At 57.8% G+C, this 27,414-nt stretch overlaps 1 protein-coding gene across 4 annotated transcripts; it reads right to left on the reverse strand.

The window, feature by feature from the left end:
- Window positions 1-1,075: 1,075 nt before the first annotated feature.
- KIAA0513 (KIAA0513 ortholog) lies at window positions 1,076-27,025 on the reverse strand. 4 transcript variants are annotated; one of them, XM_053953072.1, is made up of 13 exons: window positions 26,930-27,025; window positions 11,000-11,522; window positions 10,231-10,330; window positions 9,764-9,837; window positions 9,587-9,657; window positions 8,908-9,115; window positions 8,444-8,484; window positions 7,896-7,974; window positions 7,364-7,441; window positions 5,834-5,863; window positions 3,461-3,541; window positions 3,107-3,201; window positions 1,076-2,995 (listed from the first exon to the last, which is right to left on the reverse strand). In XM_053953072.1, exons 2-13 carry the CDS (start codon window positions 11,377-11,379, stop codon window positions 2,946-2,948), a joined length of 1,287 nt encoding a protein of 428 aa, XP_053809047.1. In that variant the 5' UTR covers window positions 11,380-11,522; window positions 26,930-27,025; the 3' UTR covers window positions 1,076-2,945. The 4 variants fall into 4 exon arrangements, with proteins under 4 accessions (XP_053809047.1, XP_053809046.1, XP_053809044.1 ...); XM_053953071.1 differs by lacking the exon at window positions 26,930-27,025 and adding an exon at window positions 25,028-25,154; XM_053953069.1 differs by lacking the exon at window positions 26,930-27,025 and adding an exon at window positions 16,972-17,147.
- Window positions 27,026-27,414: the final 389 nt, after the last annotated feature.

The following is a 27,414-nucleotide window of genomic DNA, read 5'->3' on the forward strand; positions in this document are numbered from 1 at the left end:
GCAGGGATTTACACCCAGGCTGGTTCCAGCTGCACCAGGGACCCTCCTGGGTGTGGTGCCACCACTTTTTAACCTGGTACTGACTAAAAGTGGCTCAACGGCCACCGCCCGAGGAGCAGGACAGGGACGCTGTCCCTTGGCACTTCCCAGAGCTCAGGAGATCTCCCAGCTCCAGGGAAACTGCTCATTCATGGATCTCACACCCTCCCAGGCTGGGATTAAGCAGCCCCAGATGTCATTCCCACTTCCTAAACTGCCCCTGCAGCCTCCCACAACCATTCCAAGCACCCAGCCAGAAAACCAGGAACAGGGAGGTGCCAGGGGGCACCCACTGCAAAGGGCACCTGGAGCTGGGCAAATACCTCAGGAATAAACCCCTCCTTTCTTATGCACACAAACTTATCAGGCACAGCCGGGTGATAAGGAATTCAGCAGGTGGAGGGAACAAAATTGATCCCAGGTTCGATTCCCACAGCATCCACATCCAGGGAAACCATCCAAGGTTTGGGGCTGGTGGGTTTCCTTCCTGCACGGGGGTAATTAAATAAAAACAAGGAGCAGGGAAAGCTCCTTCCTAAGAGAAACGTGGCTACCAAGGGAGATGTTGGGCTACCAAGAGAGAAACCAGCCCTGCAGGACAAGGAACAGGCTCAGCTTGGCCATACAGAGACCTGAGGGGACGTGGACTCTGAATCCGTGACATTCCCAGCCTGCTAACCTAAGGGAACATCTTTTCTTTTTAATAAGATAATACCGAGTAATTGATTTTTAAATACACTGAAATCAAATGTCCCGAGGCCAGAGCAGGATCCCAGCTCTGCCATCAGCTCCGAGGCCACTGGCAGAGATGGAAAGCACAAGGGAAAAGAAAAGAAAAGAAAAATGAAATCTCCTTCAAGCGCCTCTCTGGCTCCGGGGCAAATGTGAACATCTCTGTAAAAGGTACAACAGTTTTTCTCTATTAAAAAACAGATTATCAAAAGGGAGAAGCTGGTGGAGGCACCAGGGACCACTGAGGTCAAACGTGGAGAAAATCTATCTGCTTAAAACACACAACAATAATTGAGCAAAAATATTCATTTCTAAGATAATTTATTCCAATCTCTCTTTCTCTCTCACATCCCATCCTTCACACATTCCCGGCTGAGGAGAGTTTATGGCTATTTTTTTATTGGATTTTAATTGTTTTTATAGAAAAATACACATGCAAATAATATATATTCTTCAGCGCTGAACATTTCTTTTCATGTTGGAAAATAATAATAATAATAATAAAGAAATGAAGGAGGATTTGGGAAAGACCTGAGTGGAGACAGAGACAGGGAAGGCCACGGGGATGGGATGCTCCAGGATGCTGAGCTGCTCATGGTGCAGCACATTTGATCCAGCAGGAAGTTGTTTATTGGGATGAGGGACCAACATCAGCCCCTGACCCCAACAAAAACCCTTCTCCAGAAGCTCTGCCCAGGTTTGGGAATGGCCAAGGAAAAATTGGTGCTGGATTTGTCCTTCTTACAAGACCCAGCATGGATCACATCCCCAGCAGCAAGGGAAGCCCAGCTTAGGTAAAAGCATCACTTTGATGCTTGGAAATGACACCAGAAGCCAAGAGCTACATGGAAAAAAATATCCTTTTATGCTATTTCCTCTGGGATACAGCTGGCAGCACAGGGAAAATGGATTGATTGAAACCCGGACTCAGGTGTTTCAGGATGATTTTTTGGGGTTAGACTCTGTTGGAGCCTTGGCTGTGCAGGGCTGGGGGGTTCTGCCTCTGTGGGCTGCTCCTTGCAGAGGGGAGCAGCGATGTCCCCGTGTCCCCAGCGATGTCCCCGTGTCCCCAGCCTCTCTCAAACACCGTGCCAAGGTCCAAGGGATAAAACAGATCTGCTGCATGGTGGGAGCTGCAGCCCCTGGGGCAGAGCAGGAGATGTCCTTTCGACAGGGCTGTTTCAGGTTTGATGGATGAGCAGCTGGGGCGAAGAGCTGGAGAAGGAGAGGGCAGAGAGGAGCAGCCTGGGAAAGGAGGACAATTAATCTACTGCCACAGGACGCCAGGAGGCTTTGGGAAATGTCACAATCCAGCAGCATCCCGACACTGACAGGGCAGCAGGGAGAGGGATGAGGTCTTTTGTCATCTCCTCCCAAGCCAAGCAGAGCTCCTCTGCCTCTGCCTGCAATCCTGCCCAAGGCCATGGCTTTTTTCCTACTGATCCAGGCTAATGATTCGGAGCAAACTGCTGTCCCTTTGCCCAGAGGTACAAGCCCACACAGGCGGCACAGAGAAGGCTTCCCAAGGGAAGGATTTCCCTCGGGCTCCCAAGGAGGGTGGCAGCAGCACTTTGCCAACCCCACCTCTGCCCCCAGCAAGGCCCCACCCTGCCCATGTCCCCAGGCAGTGGTGACACCCCTGGGGACAGCAGAGAACCTGAGGGGTGGCTGGGTGCAGCCCCAGCTCCTGGCTCTGGTCCCTGCCATCACCTCCTGCATCCCTGGTGCAGCTCCAGCAGCAGCGAGGGGACTCCAGCAGGGAAAGGCAGCCTTGGATCCCTCTGGATTTACCACCAGAGACCTCATCATGGGGGGGGGGGGGGGCTGCAGACACAGCACCTGGGGGCTGCACAGCCACGCTCTTCCTGCTTTCCCCTTGTGTTTTGTTTTGCTTTTTAACCAACCAAATTCACTTTTGGGATTGTCTACTCCGACAACAGAGGCGGGAGGGTCTGGCGAGGGCGGGGGCTGTTTGGCTCCTATGTCTACAGGCTGCCCTGGGGCAGCTCTAGAGTTTGATGGACGATCATGCAGGTTTTATTGCAGCTCGTGTGTGTGTGGTTTGGTTTGTAGGTAGCCCAGCTTCAGTCTCAGGTAGCCCCGGAGGTGGGTTCCTCTCCCCTCCCCACCTGTCCGGCCGCTGTGTCTCCACCGCCGCGTGCCGGCCAGGGCGGCTACTCCGTGGCCATCTGCTCGATGTGGTCACTGAGCAGCTTGTATTGCTCTGGGAAGGAGAGAGAGAAGGGCTCAGGGAGGCTGCTGAACCGTCCCATCCACGCTCCATCCCCCCCAGAATCCCAGAAAGGGGCTGCACATCCCCCGGGCTCTCCCCTACCTTCATCCAAGTTGCCGATGGTCGCCTGCTTCTTCAGGAAGTCACTGCAGAGCTTCTTGTTGAGGCCAAACGCCAGCATGTTGTGGATGAAGGTGCTGAGGGAGGACAGAGACACTCTGGGTGAGAGAATGGCCAGGCTGCCCCTTCTTCCCCCCACCTTCCTCTCCCTCTCCACAGCCCCTTGCAGCGGGCACTGGGATGATGCTCAGCTCGGTCCCTTTGGGTATTCAACAGAAGGGGCAGGAGCAGGTCCCAGGGAGAAGCATCAAAGATCCTCTGCACCATCAGGGATGTCCCCAGTGGGGGAACAGCTGGGAGGTGGCCCCAGGGGAGCAGAACCCGTGCCCTGCTCACCCCAGCTGCCCGAAGGTGATGTTCTCGTTGAAGCGCAGGCTGTCGTCGCGCTCCTCCTGCGTCATGTGGCACCACTTCTCCCTGCAAGGAACGAGCCAGTCTGGCACACTCTGTCACCACTGCCACCTCAGGAGCCCCTGTCTGCTTCCTCCCACCCTGGGCCACGTTGCAGGAGGACAGGAAGGCACCAAGAGCCCCTTGGAGGACAGGAAGGCACTGAGAGCCCCTGAGTGTGGTGCTGGGTGTTGGATGAGCTCACAACATGGATCCATCTGCAGAGCTCTTGCCCCTGGAGCAAAGCAAGAGATGCCCCAGGAAAAAACGTGTTCAACCTTGGCTTTGCCTGGAAAGGCCCTGATTAAGAGCTAAAAATAGCATCGATCCCTCCAGCCCAGAGCTCACCTTCAGCGCCACCGTGGGCACGAGGAGGAAGCAGGGGATGGCCATCCCAGCAGGGCTCTGCTGAAGCCTCCCGGCCTGGCAGGGTGACAGGGGGACACCAGGCACCTGTCCCTCATCTGCAGCAAGGCTCCAACTCCCCGAATGCCGACCAAGGTGCTCCCCAAACATACCTGCCCCTCGGACAGGGCGGGAGCTCCCACACCCCTCCCCACGGGCCAAAATGCCAGCGGTGCCCTGAGGGTGCCCCAGCTCCACTCCAGCTCCCTGCAGCTGCAGCATCGCCTTCAGGGATGGAGGGGTTTAAGCTCTGGGTGTTTGCAACCAGCTCTAGGCAGTGGCAGAGTCCCCACCCCGGGAAGAAAGCCTGTGCCACAGGGATGTCACTCGGGGTGGTGGCAGCAGGGCTCAGTGCATGCATGCCAGGGAAACTGCAGCTCCACGGTGCAGCCAGCCCCTTCCCGAGAACCAGGTGAGGTTACAGCCAAGGATAAGAGGAGGAAAAGCGAGGAAAAACAGGGATAGGCAGAAGAAAAATGGAGGAGAAGGAAGAGGAGAACACCAGGAGAAGAACGGACGCTTGTAGCTGGCCGGAATACCAAGCAAGAGGGGGGAGCTGTGCTGGGGGCAATCTGGGATAGAGGGGATCTCACCCAAAATTCAGTGAGGCTGGCTCAGCCCCGGTGTGGCTGCAACTGGAAGAGGATGGGTGCTCAGCCAGGCTGACCCCACAAAGGGAGCCAGTCCCCACTAAATCACCCCAACCCGAAAGTGCAAAGCTGCTGAGCTGAGCCTGCAGCCACCAGCTCATTGTTTACAGGGCTCTGGAAGTGCACAAAACATGTTTAATGTTTTTTTTTTTTTTTTTTTTTTTTAGAGAAAAGAAGGTGTAATTTCTCTCAGATAAAGCTTAGGAGAGCAAATAAAACCCACAGCCAAATGTAGAGGCTGAAAGGAGAGGGGAAGAATTGAATTAAGGGGCTTTGAAATCTGGAAGCAAAACTTCACAGACCCCACTGGCTCACTTACAGAAGAAGCATGTTTGTAACTCCTTCTTTCCTGCCTTTTTATGTTTTGGAGGGAGGAAGAAGGGAAAAAAAAACATTTTCAAAGTGCCCCAAAAAAATTTTTGGCCGTGTTTCTGGCTTATTACAGGAGAGTAACATGCCTGGGAAGGGAGAAAACCCACATGTGGCTCCACTCAAAGCCTTTGATCTTCACAATGGCCCAGCAGGACAGGCACAGTGGTGAGAAACCCCCTGGGGTGTGGGATTTTATTTTGGGGTATCCAGGGAAGCCTTGCTGTGCCTGGAAGTGCTGAGAACTCTCCATCAACTCTTTCCTCTCCCAGAAGCAGCAGCAGCAGCTTTTCCCCCCGCACTGCAAACCCCACGCAGAAAATTCACTGCCAGGCTTCCAAAATTCCTCATCCTCTTGCTAATGCCATCACCTGGAGGGATTTGCTCCCAGATCCCACACTCCAAGAGAGCAGTGACTGTTCCCAATTGTGACATGCAGCCCCCCCCATTTGCAATTTTAATCCTGTTAAGGGATGGCAGCAGGAAAGTGCATTAAAAATGGAAAAGGACCTGCTTTTCCAGCTGGCAAAGGATCCCCAGCACCTCTAAGTGGCAGCAGAAGCCAGGAGCAAGCAGGAAGGACAGGAGAGGGGGAGGCTTTCTACACAAAGAGACTCAGTTCGTGTCCAAAACCTGCCCAGAGGGATGTTCCCAGCAAAATATCACAGCTTGAAACCATTCAGGCTCCTTTGTAAGAACCACATGAAAGGGGAGCCCATCTAAACCCCTCAGGCCCTTTGGGAGGGTGATGCTCATGCTCAAAGCTGCTCCTCCTGCATGGAGAAAGGGCCTTGCAGAGCCCCCCAGAACACTTCCCCCACCTCCCCAGGGCAGGATCTGGACCTGAAGTGAGCACCAGCCTGTGGGCACTAAGGAAGGACAGGGACAGACACACCTCTTCTCCTCTTCCTCCCCAGTGTTCCCTCTGGAGCGGCGGCAGAAACGGGGCCGACAAAAGTGGCGCGTGAAAAGGTCATGCAAGACAGAGGGATGGAGGGGAACGGAGAGAGGAAGAGATGGAAGAAGGTTGTTAGAGGCAGAGAGAGAGAGAGAAAGAGGAGTTTAGTTCTGATTCCTTCCCCCCCTCCCCTGCCCTCCCCACCCAGAGGAGGAAAATCCTCCGCGGGTCTCGCAAAGGACAAAGCCCGGCCACCCCAGAGATGTCCTGGTCACCCCATCACAGAGATGGCCTCAGCCCCATCCCCACGGGCCTTCTGGGCATCTGCCGTGGCCAAGGAGCGACCTGGAATTCCAAACCCGGCCCCAGCCACGTCCTCCCTGCAGGGATTTCAACCCTCAGCCCAGCATCCCGGCTCACTGTAAGGATTCTGCACCCTCTGCAGAGGACTCGGGGGGGTCACCACCACCCCCCAGCCCCCCGAGACGCTCAGGACACTCCAGGCTGCAGCTCCCAAAGCTCCTTTGTTAGCCAGGCTTGCTCCTGCAGCCCAGGCAGGCTCAGCCATCAGATTAATTGGGAAAGGCACTGGGAGCAGGGAGCAGCTGCCGGTGGCGTCTGTCCTTGTGAGGCTTTTGCTGCTGCTAATTTGGGGCTTAATCAAAGCAAATGCAGCTCTGGTTACACTGCTGCTCAATGGGCTCTTCCCGTGCTTGCTTGGGAGAAAAAAAGGAAAGCAATAACGTGGAAAACAGGGATTGATCCGAGAGCTGAGCCTGGCACAGCGTCCCAGGGTGCGAGCCAGGGCTGCTGCGGCTCAGCTCGGGATTCGGGGAGGACACAGAGGGGGCTGGCTGTTCCAAAGGGCTGTCAGCGCTCCGAAAAGGGCTCGAGGGCTCCAAGGAGAGCTCAGAGCCTCAGGCACTGCACAGACAGCGGGAGGGGCCGGCTGGGAGTGGGAAACTGCTGCCAGGAGAGGAGGGAGTGGCTGGAGCCCTCACCCAGCTCCGGGGTGCAGCAAGAAATGGGCACAAGCTTGGCGAGTGTTTCACCCACTTCTGCACCCCCCGACACGAGCAGCCCCTTCCCTGGCAGGTTTATCCCAATTTTTGGGGCTGGCAGTGCCAGCATTCCCAGCTTCTCTCCTTGCTGGCTGCAGGCTGTCCCTCCTGGGGACAGCTGGGACATCCCCTCCATCCACGACACCTCCCTGCTGGCTGCACCTCCCAGACCTGCTGGCAAACTCAGCACCAGCAGCCTGAGCCCTGGCTGGGATTTCTGGCCACGTCTCTAGGGTTTGGTTCCTCCAAAAATGCTGCACAACAAGCAAGAAACCCTTCCTGCTCCCAAAGGCCTGCCAGGCTGCAGATCTCACCAGCACACCCCAGTGCTCCCGGCAGGATTCCGGTGTGGGATGGAAAGCAGAGCATTTCCCCAGGGCTGGACAAGCCCAGGGCGGTTGGGAGGAGCTCCCTGTGGGGCTGGAGGGGACACAGAGTCTCCTTTTCCCACAGGGACGTGTCCTACCTGGTGGTGGGGGACCTCTTCCTGCGCTCGCAGTGCACGGCGTCGAAGAAGGCGGCGTTCCAGAAGCGGAGGTTGTGCCTGCAGGGAGGGAATGTTGGGAATGGCCAATTGGGATTTTATAACTGGGAACCACAGAGTGCCCAGAGCAGCTCTGGCTGCCCCTGGATCCCTGGAAATGTCCAGGGCCAGGTTGGACATTGGGGCTTGGAGCAACCTGGGATAGTGGAAGGTGTCCTTTCCATGGCAGGGGTGGAATGGGATGGGATTTAAGGTTCTTCCAACCCAAACCATTCCAGGATTCCACAATCTCGCCCAGCCTGTCCCTCAGCCCTCCCAAAGGTCAGGGTGGGCCAAACAAACCTGGCAGATTTCTGGACCAGCACTTTAGTAGCTGCAAACACACTGTCATGAGCACAAGGGACGAGCCAAAGGCAAGGCCAGCTCTGTCAGGGGCACTTGTGAACATCTGGGAACATGTGGCCAGCGGGACAAACCCTCCCCAGGCAGGAGCCCGCTCGCCCGGGGGCTTTACCAGATCGGCTGCTGCTTGAGGTGCATGTACAGGTAGATCTTCTCCCCTTTCTTCTCCTCCTCTGGGCTCTGCAGGGACACTGTGGGCACACACAGTCACACACCAGCACCTGGGGGACTCCCACCTTCCCACCCATGTGTGGATTTTGTGCCCTCTCCCAGTTTGGTGGCTGAGCAGCCGGGATGGATTGCGAACCAAACGCGTCCCCTACACATCCAGAGCTCTGAAGAGGAGCTCTGAGCGCCCTTGGAGGGCAGGGATCAGCCCTGAGGAAGGCAGGGATGTCCCAGGAGGATCCTGGAGGGACTGGACCACTGCTTTGGGAGCACACACACAGGTGCTGGGGAGACTGGTGCACCACCAAAGCCCAGAGGCAGTGGGTGCCCAAACCTCTGCAGCCTGTGACACTGAGGACAAGATCCTTGCAGGACGAGAGTTGTGATTGGGATATCAAACCCAGCCCCAAGGAATTCCAGCATTTCCAACCCTGTGTCCTTCCCCAGGGGTTCCTTGGCCATTCTTATTTCAGCTGTGCTGGCTGCACTCACCTGTCTTCTTCAGCTTCTCCTTTGGTTTGTCTTCACCTTCGCTGTGGCACAAGAAATCAATGTCAGCTCCAAAAATCCTGTCCCCCCGACAGCCCATGGCCCCCTGGCAAAGGGAACCTCATTTGAAAGACCCCCTGCTCCCATGCCACCATCCCCAGGGCCAGAAAGATGACAAAGACACAGTGAAGCAGTGACATCCCTCCCCTCAGTACAGAGATGATGCAGAAGATCACCACCTTGCAACCACATAACTCCATGGCTGTCTCAGTTTTGAGACAAACCAGGAGGAACTGGGACAATGGCCAAGGGAAACAGGACTCCCAGACCATGAGGTGACAGTGACTAAAGCCTGGGACCAGGCTCTCGTGGCCATGGCAGCCCCATGGTGGCCACACACCCCTGGCTTGGTCATGACATGGGTGCCTGCCCAGCCCCCCCTGCCCACCCCAGGGAGTGCTACCCACTCGCTCTTTTTGGTGGCAGGACCCTTCAGTTTGGTCTCCAGGCCCCCAAAGAAGCCCTTGACATTCTCTGTCTTGGCCGAGGTGTTTTTCAGCAGCCTCTCTGCAATGTCCTTCTTCTCGGCCAGCCAGGTGTTCGCCGACTTCAGGTACGAGTCGATGCTGCCCGTGGGCTTCTCCTTGGCCTCCAAGGGCAGGGCGTGAGGTTTCCCTGGGGAAAATGTGCCAGGAGCTCAGTGGGCCCACGGCCCCGAGTGCTGCCAGCTGCTGGGGACCTGCATCCAGCTCCACGACGCGCCACCAGGAGATGGCAACACCCAGGATCCCATCCCGGTTCCGGTAGGTTTTTATTTTTATCCTCCCCACTCCCGTTTTTGGATAGAAAATCCAGCCCCCCGTGGAGGAGCAGCCATTGCACGCCAAGCAATAAACCAAGGTGCTTCTGGGCTGGGGTGTCCCAGGGGCTGGGATCACCTGGGGGTTGTCCACATACGAATATTCCTGGCTGGAAGTGAGGACAAAGCAGCATCACCACCCCAGCGAGGAGTTCTGCCAGCTTTGCATGGATCTGGGGCTCTTTTCCACCTGGGGCACCCCTCCAACACCATTCCCATGCACAGGACACGTTTCACACCTGCCCCCAGCACCAGCAGAGCCTCCCCAGGGGTGCAGGCTCCCTTACCTATGTAGTAATAGGTGAAGCACATGGTCATGAGGTTCTTGGCAGGGCTGAAATCGTCCATCTGGTGACACCTGACACAGAGGGAGGACACCCTGTGATGGGAGCCCAGCCACAGCTCTGCCCTCAGGGCCTTTTTGGGGGGTTCCCACAAAGCCCCAGAGTGCCCCCAGCACTTACTCAAAGAGCACGAGGGCGAAGGACTGCATCAGGCGGTAGAAGGTCTGCTCTGAGACACACTTGGAGTTGCAGCGCTGCAGGGACAGAGCCCAGGGTTCAGCACAGGAACCCCCAGAACCCCCCAGGACCCCCCACCACAGGCACTCATGGCTGGCACTCCCCTCAGAGACAGCGTTGTGCCTGTCTGGGTTTGTTTTTTTTTTTTTTTTTTTAAGGGAATAGGATGTGTCTGAGTGCTGGTGGGATTTAATTTTAAATTAAACGAGCGAATTCTCTCCCACGCTGCACCATTTAACTGCTCAAAATGCATTTATTGGCTCCTGTACCTCCTTCTGCTGTGGTTCCTCACTTTTCTTGAGCTCCTGCCTTCCAAAAATACTTCTCTGGGATATAAATAAATCCCCCCGGCCTGAGGCAGTTCCAAAGCCCATGCAGGATCCCTGCTGCCTCCCCACCTCTCCCCTTACCTGGGCGCTCACATATCTCGCAAACCACTCCCTGCCCTTCCCGTTCTCGCTGCTGCAGAGCTCCCCAAACCTGGCCTTCTCCTCTTGGTCCAAATCCTCTCTGCAACAGGGAAAAATTAAAAAAAAAAACCATCATTACAGCCGAAGATGTGACCTGCACCCCCCAACATCCCTCTTGGCATCAGCATCCTGGTGCAGGTGCTGGAGGAAGGCAGAGGAAGAGGAGGGGAGGAGCATCCATTTTGTCATCCCTCGCCTTGTGCTGCTCTTTTCTTCCTCCCTCAAAGGCAGAGGGAGAAGGGAAGCGCCAAGGACAGCGTGAGCAGAAACTGAGCTCCAGAGACAGGCACGGAGCCCCAGAGCAAAAACAAGCCCTGTTGCTGCTCCTCACGCTCCGTTTGCTGCATCCAGCCTGGCACGGAGCCGCGGAGTCCCGGAGGCAGCGCCGGGAGCTGGGGGATGGATGCAGGGCTGGGGGCACAGCCAGGGGCTGCCACAGGGAACCTGGGCACCACTGGCATTTCCGTGAGCATCGGTGGGGAGAGGAGAGGGGGGCAGTGAGCCCCTGGCACGGGAATGGGGACAGAGAAGAAGGGAGAGAAAGCTGGGGGTGGAAGATGTGGCCAGGAGATGAGCGCAAGGCAAAAGCCACATCCCCCCCTCAACACCAACACCGTGGAGGGGAAGGACACAAACTGCTGCTCCCGGAGTGGGAAAGCAGCCACATCCAACCCCATCCCGTGGGATGTCCCTGGCCCTGCTCACTCACCCCCCGGTGAAGATCTTCTCCACGTAATTCCGCATGAACTCCCGGCGCTCGGCCGTGGCCTCGTCCCGCGCCGACTCCGTGCTCTGGCTGGAGGAGAAGGACTCGTTGGAGGAGGAGCGGCGGTAGCCACCCCAGTGCTGGGGAGAGTCCCCCATGTCATTCTCGCTGTCTGCTGACTCGGTGGCATCGCTCTCCTCCGCGGCCACGTCCCCTGTGTCCCCCAGGTGGCCGTTGTCGTCCCCCAGGTGGCCGTTGTCGTCCCCCAGGTGGCCGTTGTCGCTGGGAGCGGCGGGAGGAGCGGGCTCTGAGGGGTCACAGGCAGGAATTTCGCTGTCAAAGTCAATGAGGTTCCCTACGGGCACGTCCAGAGGGGCCTCCATGGCTCTCCCAGGGGACGTGGCAGTGCTGGGGACACTCGCTCCTCGTCCTTTTGTCCCTCACTGGGGCGTTGAGGCCATCGCTGGCAGGAGGCTGGCTAAGGCAGGCAGGACCTCCTGGGCAGGCACAGGCTACCACAGGACATCTGAAAGACACAAGGAGGACAAAAGTGAGGACAGGGCCCCAGGGAACCACCACGGAGCTTGGGCAAGGCCACCATCCACAATGTCCCCAAGATGTCTGTCAGCAGTGGAGGGACAGACAGAGCTGGCTCCTCTCCAGCAGCCACGTGAATCAGCAATCCCATGGAACGCTCGCATGCTGTCGGCGCCGCTCGAGAGGGTTTTCCATCCTTTAGCCCAGAAAAGGGACAGCCTCAGCTCCATATGTCACATTTGGGATGTGACATCTCGTGGCCTGACGGGCAAAACTGGGCTGGCAGGAGCCAGCAGCTGGCAGGACACTGGTGTCTCTCCAGGGCAGCCCTGACATCCTCCTGTCCCTGTCCTCCCTCTGCTCACGGCTCTGTCTGACCCCGTTTGGAAATGGGATCATCCCCGGCGTGGAGCATCCTGGAGTTTAACACACATCGACTTAGCTGGGAATGGAAAGGGATGCTGGACATGACAGGAACTGGAATGGGATGAGGACGCAGAGCTCTGGACTGCAATGAAGGGGTTTTGGCACCCCGGCTTGCAAAGGTCCTGCAAAGGAGGTACAGAGGGCACAGGGATGGGGATGGACTGGGATGCTCTGGCACATGCCCATTCCTGACAGCGCTGCAGCAAAAGAGGCAATGACCACCCTGGGGCCACCCTGAAGCTGCCCCTGTGCCAGAGCGTCACTGATGTACTCACTGAGGGTGTTTCTGCCCCAGGAGGGGACGAACTGTAGTGTCTGCACACACTGCAGCATCCTGGCACAGGTGGGACAGGAGCAGGGACAGCAGCACAGGTGACAGGTAACAGTGACAAACCCAGGGCAGCACGACAGCAACACTGACACAGCCCCGCTGCCTTCCAGGGGACTGATCCCAGGACACAGGCGACCACCCCCAGAGCAAAAATCCCCCAAAGGACCGATGTCCAGTTCATCAGACAAACAGGAGTTCAAGCTGAAACCAAATCTGACGTGTTTCACCAAGCACAGCACAGTGGGAAAACAACCCCTGGGCTGCAGGAGCAGCCACTCTTCAGCAGCATCCCCCTCCTCCTCCTCCTCCTCTCCTCCAGGGACCCTTTGGGGCACCAGACAGTGAGAGAAACACGACTCCTTGAGTGGCTGGGACATCGTGCCCCAGGGACAGCAGGGACAGAAAGAAAAGTCACCTGGGGTGGCAGAACCCATGCAGCCACCTCTGCTGGCAGCCTGCTGCGCCAGCCTCCCTCACACTGAGCCCCTGGCACACACCTAAAGCTGGCTCCCAGGAGCTGCAGGGACACTGCTGAGCTCCAGGAGCTCAGGAGAGTTTGGCTCCTGGGACAGGAGCAGCCCAAGGCTGCGGCACAGCAGGGACTGGTGGTGTTCCCATGGGGATCCGGCCAGCTGCAGCCTGGCTCTGTGCCCCTGGCAGTGTGACCCATCCCCAACCACCCCTCCAGCTGCAGGGACCTCCATCCATCCATCCATCCATCCATCCATCCATCCATCCATCCATCCATCCATCATCCATCCATCCATCATCCATCCACCCATCCATCCATCCATCCATCCATCATCCATCCATCCATCCATCCATCCATCCATCCATCCATCCATCATCCATCCATCCATCCATCATCCATCCCTATCCATCCATCCATCATCCATCCATTCATCATCCATCCATCATCCATCCATCATCCATCCATCCATCATCCATCCATCCGTCCGTCCATCCATCCATCCGTCCATCCATCCATGAATCCACGAATCCATCCATCCATCCCTACCCACCCACATCCATCCATCCATCTGTCTGTCTGTCCATCCATCCATCCATCCATCCTTCCATCCCTCCCTCCCTCCCTCCGCCCCCAGCCCTTCCCACTCCCACAGTAGCTGCAAAGTCCCTTTTGGCACTGATGGAGAGAAGGTTCCAGGGAGTCCTCAGAACCCCTTCCAGTACCCAAAGGGGCTCCAGGAGAGCTGGAGAGGGACTTTGGATAAAGGCATGGAGTGACAGGACACAGGGAATGGCTTCCCACTGCCAGAGGACACAGTTAGATGGGGCATTGGGAAGGAGTTTTTACCCATGAGGGTGGTGAGATCATGGCACATGGGAAAGAGGACTTGGAGCTCAGGCCAGGAGCCCCAGGGAGTGCATCCTGCTCACAGGGGGATGGGAAAGATTTAATCCCTCACTGACCAGCTCATGGTAAAGCCCTGCCCTTGAGTGAAGGCCACCAAAGGTGTCCCAAGGTGTTGGCAGCTGCTGGGGGTGCCCAGGCTCCCCAGGCACCTCCAAAAGTTCTCAGCACAGAGCCCAGAAGAGCTTGAAACCCAAAACCAGCTGCAAAACCAGCCCTGTCCCCACTCCACAACCTCTTCATTGTTCCAGCAGAACAAATCCAGGGAAGGAGTAACCAAAATCCTGAACAAGAGCCTGAGGTCCCACAACTGGCACCTTAAACTCATGGACATCAGCACAGCTGCACATCCCAGCACTGCCCAGGCACAGCCCAGGGGGTCCCATTCCTGGCTGGGTCAAGTCTGAGAGTAAATGAGGGTTCTGGAGTAAACAGGGACTTGGTACAACAACACGAGCTTCAGCATCACCCTGAAATTCAGCAGTTCCTGGCCTGACTTTAACCATGAAGCTCAACCAGACAAGTGGAGACACCAGCCCAGGAATAAAATCCATGAATGTGCTGAAGCCACGCACGGGAATGCCACAGGAAACCCGTGGTGTCCTGAAACTTTGGAAAACGCCTGTTTTTACTAAAAAGAAACGCTGGGGTAGATGTGAATGATTCCCCTACAGCTGCACATGTGTGCAAGCAGCTTTTATCCATGACCTGCCCTTGAATCCAGCATTCCTGGCTGGATCTCCCAGCATCCCTAAGCCCTGCAGGGAGTTTCCCCTCGGGGCTTTTTCCAGGTGCTGAGGTCAGGTTTGTTGCGGGGCCTCAGCGATTCACACCTGGGAAGTGGGATCCAATCCCAGTTTGCCGCAATGGAAATCCAAGTGGGGAGCAGGATTTGGCCAAGCAGTGTCCCAGCTCTCCTCTCTCTCCAGCCCAACGCTCTGCTCCCAGCCTGTCCCCAGAGCTGGGTGACAAACTGAGATAATTAATCCCTGCTAGCAGCTCGGGCTGTGCGTGACATCCCACGCAGCGACACTGCTCCAACCCACACTCACTGCATCCTGCACGGAGACAGTGCTCCAGCCTGGAGCTGTCAGGGGTGACTAAAAAACTGTAATTAGAGCACAGAAACCTCTGGCTGCTTCATCCCTGCAGTCTGGCACCCAGACACGGAGTGCAGGAGCTCTGAGAGCCGCAGGGAACACTCAGCTCCGGGAAAGGGGAAAAGCCACAACTGATGTTCTTGCAGGATTTGTCTTGGCAGCCCAGAGGGGACAACTCTGCTCCTTTGGACAGAGCCAGAGCTCTGCGGAGAGCCCTGGCACTGCCACCGTGCCAAGGGCTGCCTGCATCCGTGCCAAGGGCTGCCTGCATCCCGCTGCTGTGCGGGGGCAGCACCTGGCCAGGGCAGGGTTTGTGCCCTGTGCTGCAGCACAGGTGATTCCAACACATCCCACGCCTCTCTGCCAGCTGTGCCAGGGGACAAATCCTTCCCAGGCTGCAGGAAAGGGGTCAGAGCACTGCTGCCCTCTCCCAGCTCACGTGCTGATGCCCTGCAGCCCCGATGCAGGGGGGGGCACGCTGGGAGGAATTTTTGGGACACGCACAGGGGCTGACAAAGCGCCGCTGCTCACTGCTGGCACTTCTCCACGCTGCGGCCCTCCCTGGAAATCCTCCCTTGTCCCATCCACCCCGGGGGCTTGCACTGCCCTGGCACGGGTCTGACACGGGAGTGCCACCCGCTCCTGGTGCTGGCACTGCCCGGGGACACCACGCAGCCACTGCACCCACGGGTCTGTCCCACGCTTGTGCCACCGCGGGCGCGGAGCCAGCCCGGCCGGGCTCTGCAGGGGCACCCTGGGCACGGCTGAGTGCCTGCCAAGGAAAACTCCCTGTGCCGTGAGGGAACAGCCTGTTTCCTCCCCGGGAACTGGTCAGTCTTGTTCCCTCGTGTCCCTCCCCCGGGGAGAACACGCCGGCAGCAGGGTCACGGCTCCGGGCTGCAGACCCGTTGAGTGCCAGATTCCGAAACTCATCCTAAATCCGGAGGTACCGCCCGGATTTAGGTACTTGCCCCCCTCCCAAGCACCCCACTGAATTTAAACACACAAACCTCCTTGTTTAAACACATCCTGGGACTTTGGAGAGCCGAAACTGCTCCTCGCTGGGTTCGCCTGCTCTGCTCCCGGGGCCGGGACGCGCTCCCGGCTTTATCGGGGAGGCTCGGGCTGTGCCCTGAGCAAGGCGCAGCCGTGCTGCAGCCCTGCCCACAGCTCTGCAACTTCCTAAAATAATTCCCTGGATGCCAGGGGGGTGCCTGAGAGCGGTGCCCAGCTGGGCTGGCACAGGTGGGGCAGAGACCGCACACACTCGGTGCATGCCAGAGTCAGCTCCCAGCCCATCCTGAGCCGCCAGCGGGATCCCGATCCCTGACGAGGGAGGATTTTTGGCGTGTGATATGTATAGATCTAGAGGATCTTTTCCCCAGCATCACCTCCTCTCCCAGCCCCAGTGCTGGGGCGCTGCTGCCTTCCAGGTGGATCCTTCCCCTTCCCAAGCCCGGCTTTAGCTCACACGGAGCACTTACAAAACCATCACCCAGCCCTTAAACCGGAGCCATTTTCGGGCAATCTGAAGCCCGGCGAGCTCCCAGCTTGCCCTGCTTCCCGGAGAGCCTTTTCCTTTCCCCCCCGCTGCCATCAGACACCAGATGGCAGCTCCCCATTCGCCTGGACTTGCGAGGAGAATTAAATGTCTCTTGAATAGACCTGAGCTGCGTAAGCCGGGTTTTTGTGCCGAGCCGCGGTTTCTCCTTTCACACTTCCCCAGCGGCACGGCTCCCACAGCCCCCTCGGCCACGGCCACATCCCCAGGGAGCCCCAAAACGCGGCTACTTATTCTGCAATTCCCATTTTTACCAGGCAAAAATTCCTTTCCCGGGGGCCGTTACCAGGCTGTATTTTGGAAGTGAGCCCCGCGGGAAGGGGAGGGGGGGGTTCCCTGCCCCGACCACCCTCAGCCCCCCCATTCCCACGGGAATTGCTGCTTCCAGCCCCTGCGGAGAGCTCCGGGATGCAGCCGGGGCTCCCAGCGAAGCCTTGGGTGCTGGAGCCTGGGGACAGCGGGAGGACGCGGGGACCCTTCCCGGGAGGATGGCTGCATCCCCCTGGATGCGCTGGGAAAAAAAGCGGGATATGGGGATATGAGAACGGATTAAACCCCAGCCAAACCCAGGCCTGTCCCCAGGCGGGGGTCACCGCGCCATCCTCATCCTCCATCCTCCCTCCTCCCTCCTCCGTCGCCTTTTACCTGCGGCCGGGAGCCTCGCAGCGCCTCGGCTCGCCGCTGCCTCAGCAGCATCCGGCCCGGGGGTGGCCGGCGTGGCCGGCACGCCGGGGAACGGGCGATGGAGGCGACGCGGGGACGCTGCGATCCCTCCTTCTCCTTCCTTCCTTCCCTCCCTCCGTGCGGAGCTCCGGCGCTCCGCGGTGCCCACGCGCGGCTGCGCGCACAGCGCCGGCTCCCGGGAAAGGGCCGAGGAAAAAGCTCCCGGTGCCACCCGGCCACGCCGTGCTGGCTCCCCGGAGCCCCTCCCGCGGCACAGAGCCGGCGTTTCACCCCGGGAGGGATTCCCACGCCGGGCATCACCCCCCCCAAAACCGGCCCCGGTGCGCCCCGTGTTGAGAAATATTAAGAAAAATCAGGTAGGATCCCAGTCAAAGGGGATCAAAGCAGCTGCACAGGCAAACGCCCAAAATATCGACCAAAATGATCCGGGGTCCCCATCAAAAGGGGGATCAAATCATCTTAAGTCACTGCACGTGCAGATAGCCAAAATATCAAGCGAAATAAGGTGGGGTTCCCATCAAAGAGGGATTCTCCAGCCCAAAACAGCCCATCCGAACCCCCGTGCACCCTGAAGTCTGGGATATTAAGCAAAGTTATGCATGATTCACATCAAAGAGGCCAAACCAGCCTAGGTCCTGGCACATGCAGAGATCCCAAATATTAACCAGAATGAGGTGGGGTTCCCAGAAAAGGGGGATTTTCCAGCCCACAGCAGCCCGTCCAAGCCCCTGACATCTGGGACAATAAACAAAATTAGGCATCATTGACATCAAAGACAAATTCTCCAGCCCAAACCAGCCTAAGTCCTGGCACATGCAGATTTCCCCAGTGTTAACTAAAATAAGCTGGGGTCCCCATTAAAGAGAGATTCTCCAGCCCAAAACAGCCTAACTACCTGCACATGCAGATATCCCAAATATTAACCAGAATAAGCTGGGGCTCCATTAAAAGGGGGATTCTCCAGCCCAAAACTCCTTGTCCAAGCCCCTCAGCACCTCAACACCTGGAATATTAAACAAAAATAAGCAGGATCCCCACCAAAGGGGGATTCTTCAGTCTTCAGATTATTTCCCTCACCTTTAGCTGGTTTTTAGGTCTCCCCAGCACTCAGCCCCCTGAGGATTGTGAATTATCTGCTCTGCTCCTCCCCAGGTGAGCCACTCTGGGGGGAAAATGTCAGCTGGGATCAGAGAGGGGAAGCCCCAGTGGGGAGGAGGAACTGGGTGGGAGCAGCTCAGGACAGGCGCAAAGCTCAGGGGAATTGCTGCCCCCTCACAGGGCAGTGCTGGCATCCGACTTCTCCCCTGACCCTCGGGAGAAAAGCTCCAGGGGTTTCATGGCAAGAGATGGGAAACAGGGCAAGGCTGAGCCCCCTGGGAGGGACGTCCTGGGCCGGGCAATTTTGGGGTACTCTCAACAACAGGAGTCTCTGATACAAAGAGAAGCAAACGAGCTTGGAGAGCCTCCAGCTCTGCCCTTGCCAGCCTGTGCCAGGGCACCTCAACCCTCCCAAAATGACCCCGGCACTGCCTGCATTAACCCAGAGGGGTCTCCCCGGGGATTTGGGGGAGCAACAGCCCCTGATGGAGAGAGGAGGCTGGAAACCCCCATATCAGCACAGAATCCCTGGTCCTGCTTATCCTCCCTGCCCCAGCATCACCCCAGCCCCGAGCAGAGCCCTTTTCTGTGCATCAGAGCATCCCCCGTGGACAGGGAGACAGGAGCTGCTGCCCCAGCACGCCCTGGAGGACCTGCAGTCCTACTCTGATCCCCAGGAGGAGCAAAACGCAGTCAGAGCCACATCCTCCCCCTCTGGAGACGCCGGGGAAATACTGCTGGGGTGGGAAATGCAGCACCCCTGGCACAGCCTGGCCAAAGCTGAGCGCTGCTGCTCAAGGGCACCCCTGGCAGAGAATGCAAAGCCTCAGTCGTGTGGTTTTCGGCGCTCTGGAGGCAGGCAGGAGTGAGGGAGATGGGTGAGTCACTCCTGCCACGGAGCATCCTCGTCAGGAGAGCTCGGAGGATGGTAATTAGTGTGAAAACTGCTCGTTGTGCCCTCCATCCCCACACCGGGGACGCTGCACACCCGTCATCATCAGCCCACGGAGGGAACAGCTCGCCTGTGACACAGCCCTTGAGCTCAGCAGAAACCCAGGAGCATCCCTAATTGACTGTCTGCCCAGGGTGATTATTGTAATTAAGGCAGACTTCAGGAATTGCAAGTGACATGGAAAAAACACCCCCCAGCTCCCCAGTTTTGACATGACACCATGTGGAGGGTTTTGGTGCCTCCCCCTCGCCAGCTCTTGTTGGTTGGGTTTTCACGTGGATGCCTGGTCTTTGTTTGTTTGTTTTTACCTGTTTATTCTGCTCTTGACCCCTGGGTTTGGAGCAGGTGGAAATCCTGGGAGCAGCCACAGTCCTGGCTCCTGGACATGTTCCAGGCCAGGCTGGACAGGGCTTGGAGCAGCCTGGGATAGTGGAAGGTGTTCCTGCCCATGGCAGGGGGTGGAATGGGATGAGCTTTAAGGTCCCTTCCAACCCAAACCTAAAATTCCATGGCTCTATGAAGTTTTGGGCCTCCTCCACCTCAGCTCACAGTCCTGCCTGGGAATTCTTCACCTTAGCAAGGAGAGGAGAGGCCCCAGGGAGAGGGGAGAGCATCCATCCCCTGCCTGCCACGGCTGGAAGCAGCCAAGGAGCAGAACCAGGCTCGGGTTGGGTTATTTACCCTCCAGCACCCTCAGGAGACATCCAAGACTTCCCAAATGGAAATCTCTCCATGGTGGTGCCCCCAAAAACACCCTCCTGGGAGAGTGCCCCCTTCTCCCAGCTCCATCCCCAGCCCAGAACCATCTCCCACCGCCCCCTTGAACCTCCACACTGCCCTGCTCCCTCCTGGGCACATTCTAGGGATGCCCACGGCCCCCCTGGCAGCGGGGCCACAGCTGCAGCGCTGGCACAGGGAGAGCTGCCGGTGACGTGGGTGTCCCTCCCCACGTTCCCGTTCTGCAGACAAAGGCTCTGGGGGTGGCTGTGGCTGTCACACACCACAAGTGCCCTATTTTCCCTTTGCCATCCCATCCTGGCACAGCCACGCTCACATCTGCCAGGGGGGGTGCCCAGCAGCAGGGGGGAGGCACAGAGCAGGGAGGGTGCTGAGCACAGGGTGACACCCCCATCAGGGACAGGGTGACACCCCCATCAGGGTGACACCCCCATCAGGGACACGGTGACATCCCCATAAGGGTGACACCCCCATCAGGGGCAGGGTGACACCCCCATCAGGGACAGGGTGACACCCCCATCAGGGGCAGGGTGACACCCCCATCAGGGTGACACCCCCATCAGGGGCAGGGTGACACCCCCATCAGGGTGACACCCCCATCAGGGACAGGGTGACACTCCCATCAGGGTGACACTCCCATCAGGGGCAGGGTGACATCCCCATCAGGGTGACACCCCCATCAGGGGCAGGGTGACACCCCCATCAGGGACAGAGTGACATCCCCACAAGGGTGACACCCCCATCAGGGGCAGGGTGACACCCCCATCAGGGTGACACCCCCATCAGGCACAGAGTGACACCCCCATCAGACACAGCGTGACATCCCCATCAGGCACAGGGTGATGTCCCCATCAGGCACAGGGTGACACCCCCATCAACTCAGGGGAAGCAAATTTTGTGGAAGTTACCGAAGAATTGGGCAATTTTTTGCCTCACACCCCTGAGCAGCAGGATCAGGCACAAGGGCCAGGGGAGGAGCTGGCAGATGCAGGAAGGAGCCAGGGGTTTGATGGCAGAAGGATCCCAGAATCACAGAATGTCCTGAGCTGGAAATGACCCACAGGGATCATCCTGTCCCTGTGTGGGCCTGCCCAGACACCCCAACAACCCCACCCTGTGCCTGGGAGTGTCCGAAATCCCCTGGAGCTCTGGCAGCCTCGGGGCCGTGCCCATTCCCTGGGGAGCCTGGGCAGTGCCCAGCACCCTCAGGGGGAAGAACCTTTCCCTGAGATCCACCCTAAACCTCCCCTGGCCCAGCTCCAGGTCACTCAGCTCCTGTCCCTGGTCACCACCGAGGTGTCAGAGCTGCCATTCCCCTCCCACTGTGATATAAAATCCTGCTGGACCGAGATAACAGCTCTGATAAAAACCCCAAAGCTCTGATAAAAACCCCAAAGCTCTGATAAAAACCCCAAAGCCCAGGCCCTGTAACACCACAGGGCCAGGCTGACCCCGTGCCAAAAGAGGAGCAGCTCCTCTGGGCAGGGCTGTGCCACCAGAGCCAAAGCACCTGGAGAGGGACAGGGACAACAAGAGGCTTCCCCATCAAAGGGGAGCCACTTGCACCAGGATGAATTAATTTGCATTCAAAAGACCCCCAGTAGGAAACCACCCAAGCCCCCCAAAAAAACTCACCCTCCACCATCTCACGGGCTCGAGGATTTGGTTCAGCCTCCCAAGACAAGGAAGATGCCGGGTTCCTGGTGCTGATCTGTGCTCCAGAGCTCTCTCCCAGCCCAGGAGCTCCTGGCTGCTCCCTGGGCCCTCAAACCCAACACCCAACACCAGCACAACGCAAGCGAGCGTTGCCACACCACGGATGGTTGTGACACAGCTGCTGAAAACCTAAATAAGCCGCTCTTCCAGACTGACCCTCTGCAAATCCCTCCTAATCCAATCTTGCTTATGGCATTAAGTTGGACCCTCCCATACTGAACACCCCTGTTTGCTCAACACTTGGGAAAATCCTGGTCTTTTCTCAGTCCTGGTTGAAGCTCTGATGCAGAAGTCACCAGAGCTTCCTTCTCCTCGTGTCTGGAGGTGTTTGGGGACAGGGCTGCACCTGCACTCCCAGCTCCACGTCCCACTGGCACATCCCCTGTGTGTGACACGGGCATGGAAAACCTCCCTGTGTGCCAGCGTGGCACAGCCAGGAGTTCTCCTTTCCTGGATTCTTGTGGCTTAAACCAGAGTTTTCCCCACCTTATCCCAACACAAGGGAAGAGCTGGAGCTGCTCTGACCTCCAGCTTCCCCCATAAACCCCAGCTGGGATCCAGGTTAGGAAACCAGCCCCAGACCACGTTCGTTTGGTGTGTTATTCCCACAGAAGATGCCAGAGCCACGTTCCCCACCACAGCTCAGGGCTGGGAATGCTCTGCCCTCCCTGAGGCCATCCCACAGATGGATCCCACATTAGGAGGACACAAAGCCGTGGGTTTGCCACAGGCTGCCACAGCCACACGCCTCCGTGGTGCTGATTCCTTCAGGGAGGAAAAAACCCTGCCCGTGTGTCCCCGGGGTCCTCTCGAACATCTGCCACCAACACGTGTGTCAGAGCAGCTCAGCCAGGCAGGCAGGAGGATGAAAGTGTTATAATTACCCTCAGTCTCCCTGGAATCTGCAGGAAAGTCGTGCCACAGAGAAGGAAACCTGTTTTATCTTTCCTAAAACGGAAAGCTGAACATGTTTATAAAGGGAAACACAGGTGGCCAGGCTGGCACAGGCTGGAGCAGTGGGAACGGGGCTCCTTTCCCTCTGCTTCCCCTCCAAATAAGCCTGGATCTTGTTTAGATCCATCCAACTCAGTACAGGAACATTCTCAGGGGTCTGCAAGTCCACATGGACCTGGGGAAGGGCTCCAGAGGGATCCAATCCGTGCCAAACCAGCCCTTGGGGCGTGGAAAACCACCCGAGGAGCCCAGCAGTGGTGGAGCTGGGAGGAAGGAAGGTTTTCCTCCCTCCCACCCATTCCGGGCAGTGGGCAGGGCAAGGAGCAGCCCTGGGGCTGCTGGGAGGGCAAAGGTGGCAGCTCTGTGTTCTGTTGTCACAGTGTCACGGGCTGGGGTGGTGGCAGGGACCTCAACAGCAGCACACAGAATCACAGAATCACGGAATCACAGAATCACAGAAGCACAGAATCACAGAATCACGGAATCACGGAATCACAGAATCACGGAATCACAGAATCACAGAATCACAGAATCACGGAATCACGGAATCACGGAATCACAGAATTACGGAATCACGGAATCACGGAATCACGGAATCATGGAATCACAGAATTACAGAATCACGGAATCACGGAATCACGGAATCACGGAATCACGGAATCACGGAATCACGGATTCACAGAACCACAGAAGCACAGAATCACAGAATCATGGAACCATGGAATCACAGAATCACGGAATCACGGAATCACGGAATCACGGAATCACAGAATAATGAGGTTGGAAGAGACCTCTAAGACCATCAAGTCCAACCCATGCCCCAACACCTCAACTCGACTGTAGCACCAAGTGCCACGTCCAGTCTTTTTTTAAACACACCCAGAGATGGTGATTCCACCACCTCCCTGGGAAGACAATTCCAGCGCTTTATTATTCTTTCGGTGGAAAATTTTTTCCTAATATCCAGCCTGTACCTTCCCTGATGTAGCTTGAGGCTGTGTCCCCTTGTTCTGTCAGTGCTGCCCGGTGGAAGAGACCGACCCCACCTGTCTGCACCTCCCTCCAGGGAGTTGTGGAGAGCACGGTGGCTCCCGCAGCAGCGGGATGGTGGCACCCACCTCAGCTCGGGCAAAACAATGGGATCCACGGGGAATGGCAGCACAGCTCCACCTCTGACCACCCCACAGCTTCCCCCCAGCCTCCCCCAGACCAGCTGGGGGTGACACCCGTGGTGCTGTGACACCTCCAGCACGGCTCTCGTGTGCCAGGTCCCCTCTCCTGCTCCGGCTCTGTTGGCCACAAGGCAGGGATGGGCATCACCTCCGGCTGCAGCGCCTTTCCTGGGAAGAGCGGGGTCCTCACACGTGGGGGAGGAGCTGCTGGGAGCCCTGCAGCCCCCGGAGCACTCGGACACAGGCACAGGATGAGGGCAGGGGATGCTCAGGACACCCCATTCCAAAGGGAATGTCACCAGCATGGTGGGAACAGAGCCAGGAAGGTGGATATTAAGACTCAATGCCCTTTTCCTGCTTTTATTCCCAAATCCTGACAAAGACTGCATCCAGCTCACCCATCCCCTCCTGAGCATCCTGCTGAGGTGTCACCCCCTCTGCAGTCCCAGAGGATTCAGCAGCAGCCATCCAGCAAGGGACAGGGACAGGGGGGACAGAAGAACCACTGCACTTCCAGACAGGGCATCGCTCCATCCCCAGGGAGCCCCATCCCTAACTGGTTTGCACAAAGATCTTCCAAATTCATCAGCAAATAACCAAGGACAAGAAGAGTGACAGAATTAACTCCAGGCATGGAAGGCAACTTCAGCTGACGGTCCTGCAGCTCTCTGGGGGGGGTGTGCTCCTTCCAGGGGGGTCAGATGGGATGGAATGGGATGGGATGTCAGTGCCAGTCACCCCTATGTGACTGTTTTTTAACACACACCAAATCTACCCAAACCAAGCCCATTTTGAGCTGTGGGGTGGAACAAGATGCTCTTTGAGGTCCCTTCTAACCCAAACAATTCCATGATTCTCTGATTTTACTCTCCCAAGCTGCTTCCCTGGCCAGGCCCCTGGGCTCTCTGGAAGTGCCTTGTGTGTTGTTATTTCCCTTCCAGCCCCAGCAGTGACTCCTGGATCTGTGTGTGTGTGTAAAACTCCACCACATGGCGGGTAACAGCCCAACCAGGAATTCACAAATTCGTCTGTGGAGGCAGCAATTGCCACAGCAGCCATCTGTCAGACCAGGAGCCAGGCAGTGCAGGGACAATCCAGGGCATGGATGTGTCACACAGCGCCGTGGATGAGCCCCTGAGGGGGAGCAGCAGAGACGCCACAGTTTGGGGTCTCATGGGAGCCACACTTTGGGCACTGACCCCCAGGCTCGCCCTCCTCACCACCCAAGAAAAAAGCCAAAAAAGTTTCCAAACTACAGCAAATTTTCCGACTTTTGCCATTCCACCCCTCCCTGCTGCAGCCCAGCCCTTGGTGTTCCCTCCCAGCAGCTTTGCCGGGTGGGATCAGCACCCACCCCGCTCCCAGGGGACCCCAAAATTCCCTTTACCTCCTGCCCCTGGCCGGGGCTGCTCCTGGCAGCGGCGGGACAGGGACCCTCCCGCCGGCATTTGCCGCTGTCCAATGATTAATTCCAGCTCCGGGTGACAAAGTGAAAGCCAAACAAGGCGAGGCAGGGATGCGCCCGCTGCCTTTCCCTGGCCCCGGGTGCCGCCCGCCGATGGCGGCTCCCGGCGGCTCCGGCGGGACTGGAAAGACCTGTCGGTGCTCCTGCCGGAGCCACCGGGCACGGCGCTGGCAGGAGAGGTGTGGCAGAGGCCAGCAGGGCTGCTGTCACCGCCTCCCGGGCTGTCACCGACACCCTGCGCCCGGCAAAGCGCTGGGGACACGCTAGTGCCGGCTGGGTGCATCCCACATCCCAAAGAGGAACCCAAACCTGTTTCACCCCAGGGAATGAAACCATTTAATCTCTCCTTGAGTCAGGCTGGGCCTGGAGGCCCCTGACCTGTGGCTGGGACCCTCAAATGCTCGAGGAGTAACCCCAGTAATCCCCCATCCCAAACCCAGAACCTCTGGGATGCCCTGAGGCAGCTGCTCCCAGTCCCCATCTCCCACTGCAGCACAAACAGCGCAGCCAGGGGGAGAAAACGGGGAAAAAAAAGGAGGAAAATGCAGCTTTATTTCTCCCTGACATTTAATAACCTTTATTGTCCTCTGAGCAGCAGTTTCCCATTCCAAGAACCGGCAGCACGGCTCATTTTCCTGCAGGCTGGAAAAGCTTTGGAGCCTGGCAGCTGCCCCGTCCCCTCACCCTGCACCACAAACCCCAAAAGGTTCCAAACCAGGAGGAAACGCTGTGGGATGCCGGGGTTGGGGCGGCCCTTGCGGAGCTCCCTGTGATCCCTGCTGCATCCCACAGCTCCGGGCTTCTCCCCGCAGCATTCCCAGGCTGCTGGGGGAGATCTTTCAGCACTGCGGGTGTACAGAAGATTCCAGGGACACAGCAGAGCATCGGAGGCAGCGGATGAGGCACTTACCAGGCACGGGGGAGAGGCGCTGACAACTCGCAGGAGGGAAAAGGAGGAATTAATGGTGCTGCAATTCCCACTGCCTCCATCGTTAGGGAAGGAAAACGCATCCGAGCAGCCTCGCTCGAGTGCACAATGTAATTTGTTTCGGATTTAATGTCATCCTGCTTCCTGGAGATGGGCTGGAGCTGGGAAAAGCCTTTGCTTGTATCGACTGTGCCCCGGGGAAGGTGGAAGCAAAGGAGGGGATTTGAGGAGTTTTGTGGAGGGAAAAGCTCAGCTGGACCTGGGCAGGGCTGCTGCTGCAAGAGGCTGAGACCACCGACGTGAGACATCACCCCCAGGAGCTGCTGGCTAAAAAATACCTCGGGTCAGCTTCCTGTGGAGTGTCAATGTTTATGAAGGGTCTCAGCGAGGTTTTCTCCTGCACGCTGAAAGCAGCATCACCATGCCCTGCACGGGGGCAGTGGCATCACCTCACCCCAAACCAGGAGTTTGGGGGCAGGGCAGCAGAGGGAGGGGGGGACCCCAGTTTTCTCTGGGATTTGATCCTCTCTTGGAGCCCTGAGCTTTGCAGGAGGAGGTCAGGATTTTCCCCAGCCTGATGTGTTTCCTCCTCGGGGCCTCCTGTTTGCGCAGGCGGCTGCGAACGTTTCCTGCTCCCGTAACAGCCCCGGAGGGAGCAGCCCAGATGGGCACTCACATCCCTGACTTCCCCAGCCCCCAAAACACCTCTAATTCAGGAATCAGATCCCCTCAGCTCGCCCCCCTCCCCAAAACCTGCAGAGCTCCCCTGCACCTCCTGCTTCTGGCTTTTAATCCAAGAGCACGGCAGGGCCCTGAGCCCTGCCAGGGTTGGGAATTCCAGTCCAATCTCCAGGTGCTGCTGCTGCTGCAAGAGAGAGAAATAATCAAATACAGACCTGGGGGGTCCCACGGCAGCTAAATCGCTGGGTTTTTCCTGCAGGGCTGGAACAAGGAAGAGATAAACCACGTTTGCTCCAGAGCACAGGCAAACAACTGCTTATCACCACGTTGGCAGCCTCAAGGCTATTGCAGGGTGTCAGGAAAAGTGTAATTCCTCTCCTCTCCCGGGAAAGGTTCTATTTTTGGCCCCTCCGTCACAGGGAGCTGCTCCCAGCCCGGGGCTGGGAGAGCAGCCAGCCCTGCAGAGCCCCTTCCCTCCCCCTGCCAGCCTCACGGGGGAAGGGACGGACTTTGGGGGGGAAACAGAGGCACTTCTGGCTCAAGCTGCAGAATCACCCTGGCCTGGCTCGCAGAGAAAGCTGCAGGGAGGAGTTAGAGCCTCTTGCAGGGCCTGAAGGGGCTCCAGGAGAGCTGGAGAGGGACTGGGGACAAGGCATGGAGGGACAGGACACAGGGAATGGCTCCCACTGCCAGAGGGCAG

This window comes from Vidua chalybeata, chromosome 11, assembly GCF_026979565.1.
Source record: "Vidua chalybeata isolate OUT-0048 chromosome 11, bVidCha1 merged haplotype, whole genome shotgun sequence".
Lineage (NCBI taxonomy): Eukaryota > Metazoa > Chordata > Aves > Passeriformes > Viduidae > Vidua > Vidua chalybeata.

Bases quoted from the DNA above. Each gene is read 5' to 3' on its own strand.
- KIAA0513 (XM_053953072.1), bottom strand. From the start codon at position 11,379: ATGGAGGCCCCTCTGGACGTGCCCGTAGGGAACCTCATTGACTTTGAC. The intron at 9,838-10,230 runs GTAAGGGGAGAG...CTGTCCCTGCAG, and splicing joins CGAGATATGTGAGCGCCCAG to CGCTGCAACTCCAAGTGTGT. The intron at 9,116-9,586 runs GTAAGGGAGCCT...CATTTTCCCCAG, and splicing joins CTTCACCTATTACTACATAG to GGAAACCTCACGCCCTGCCC.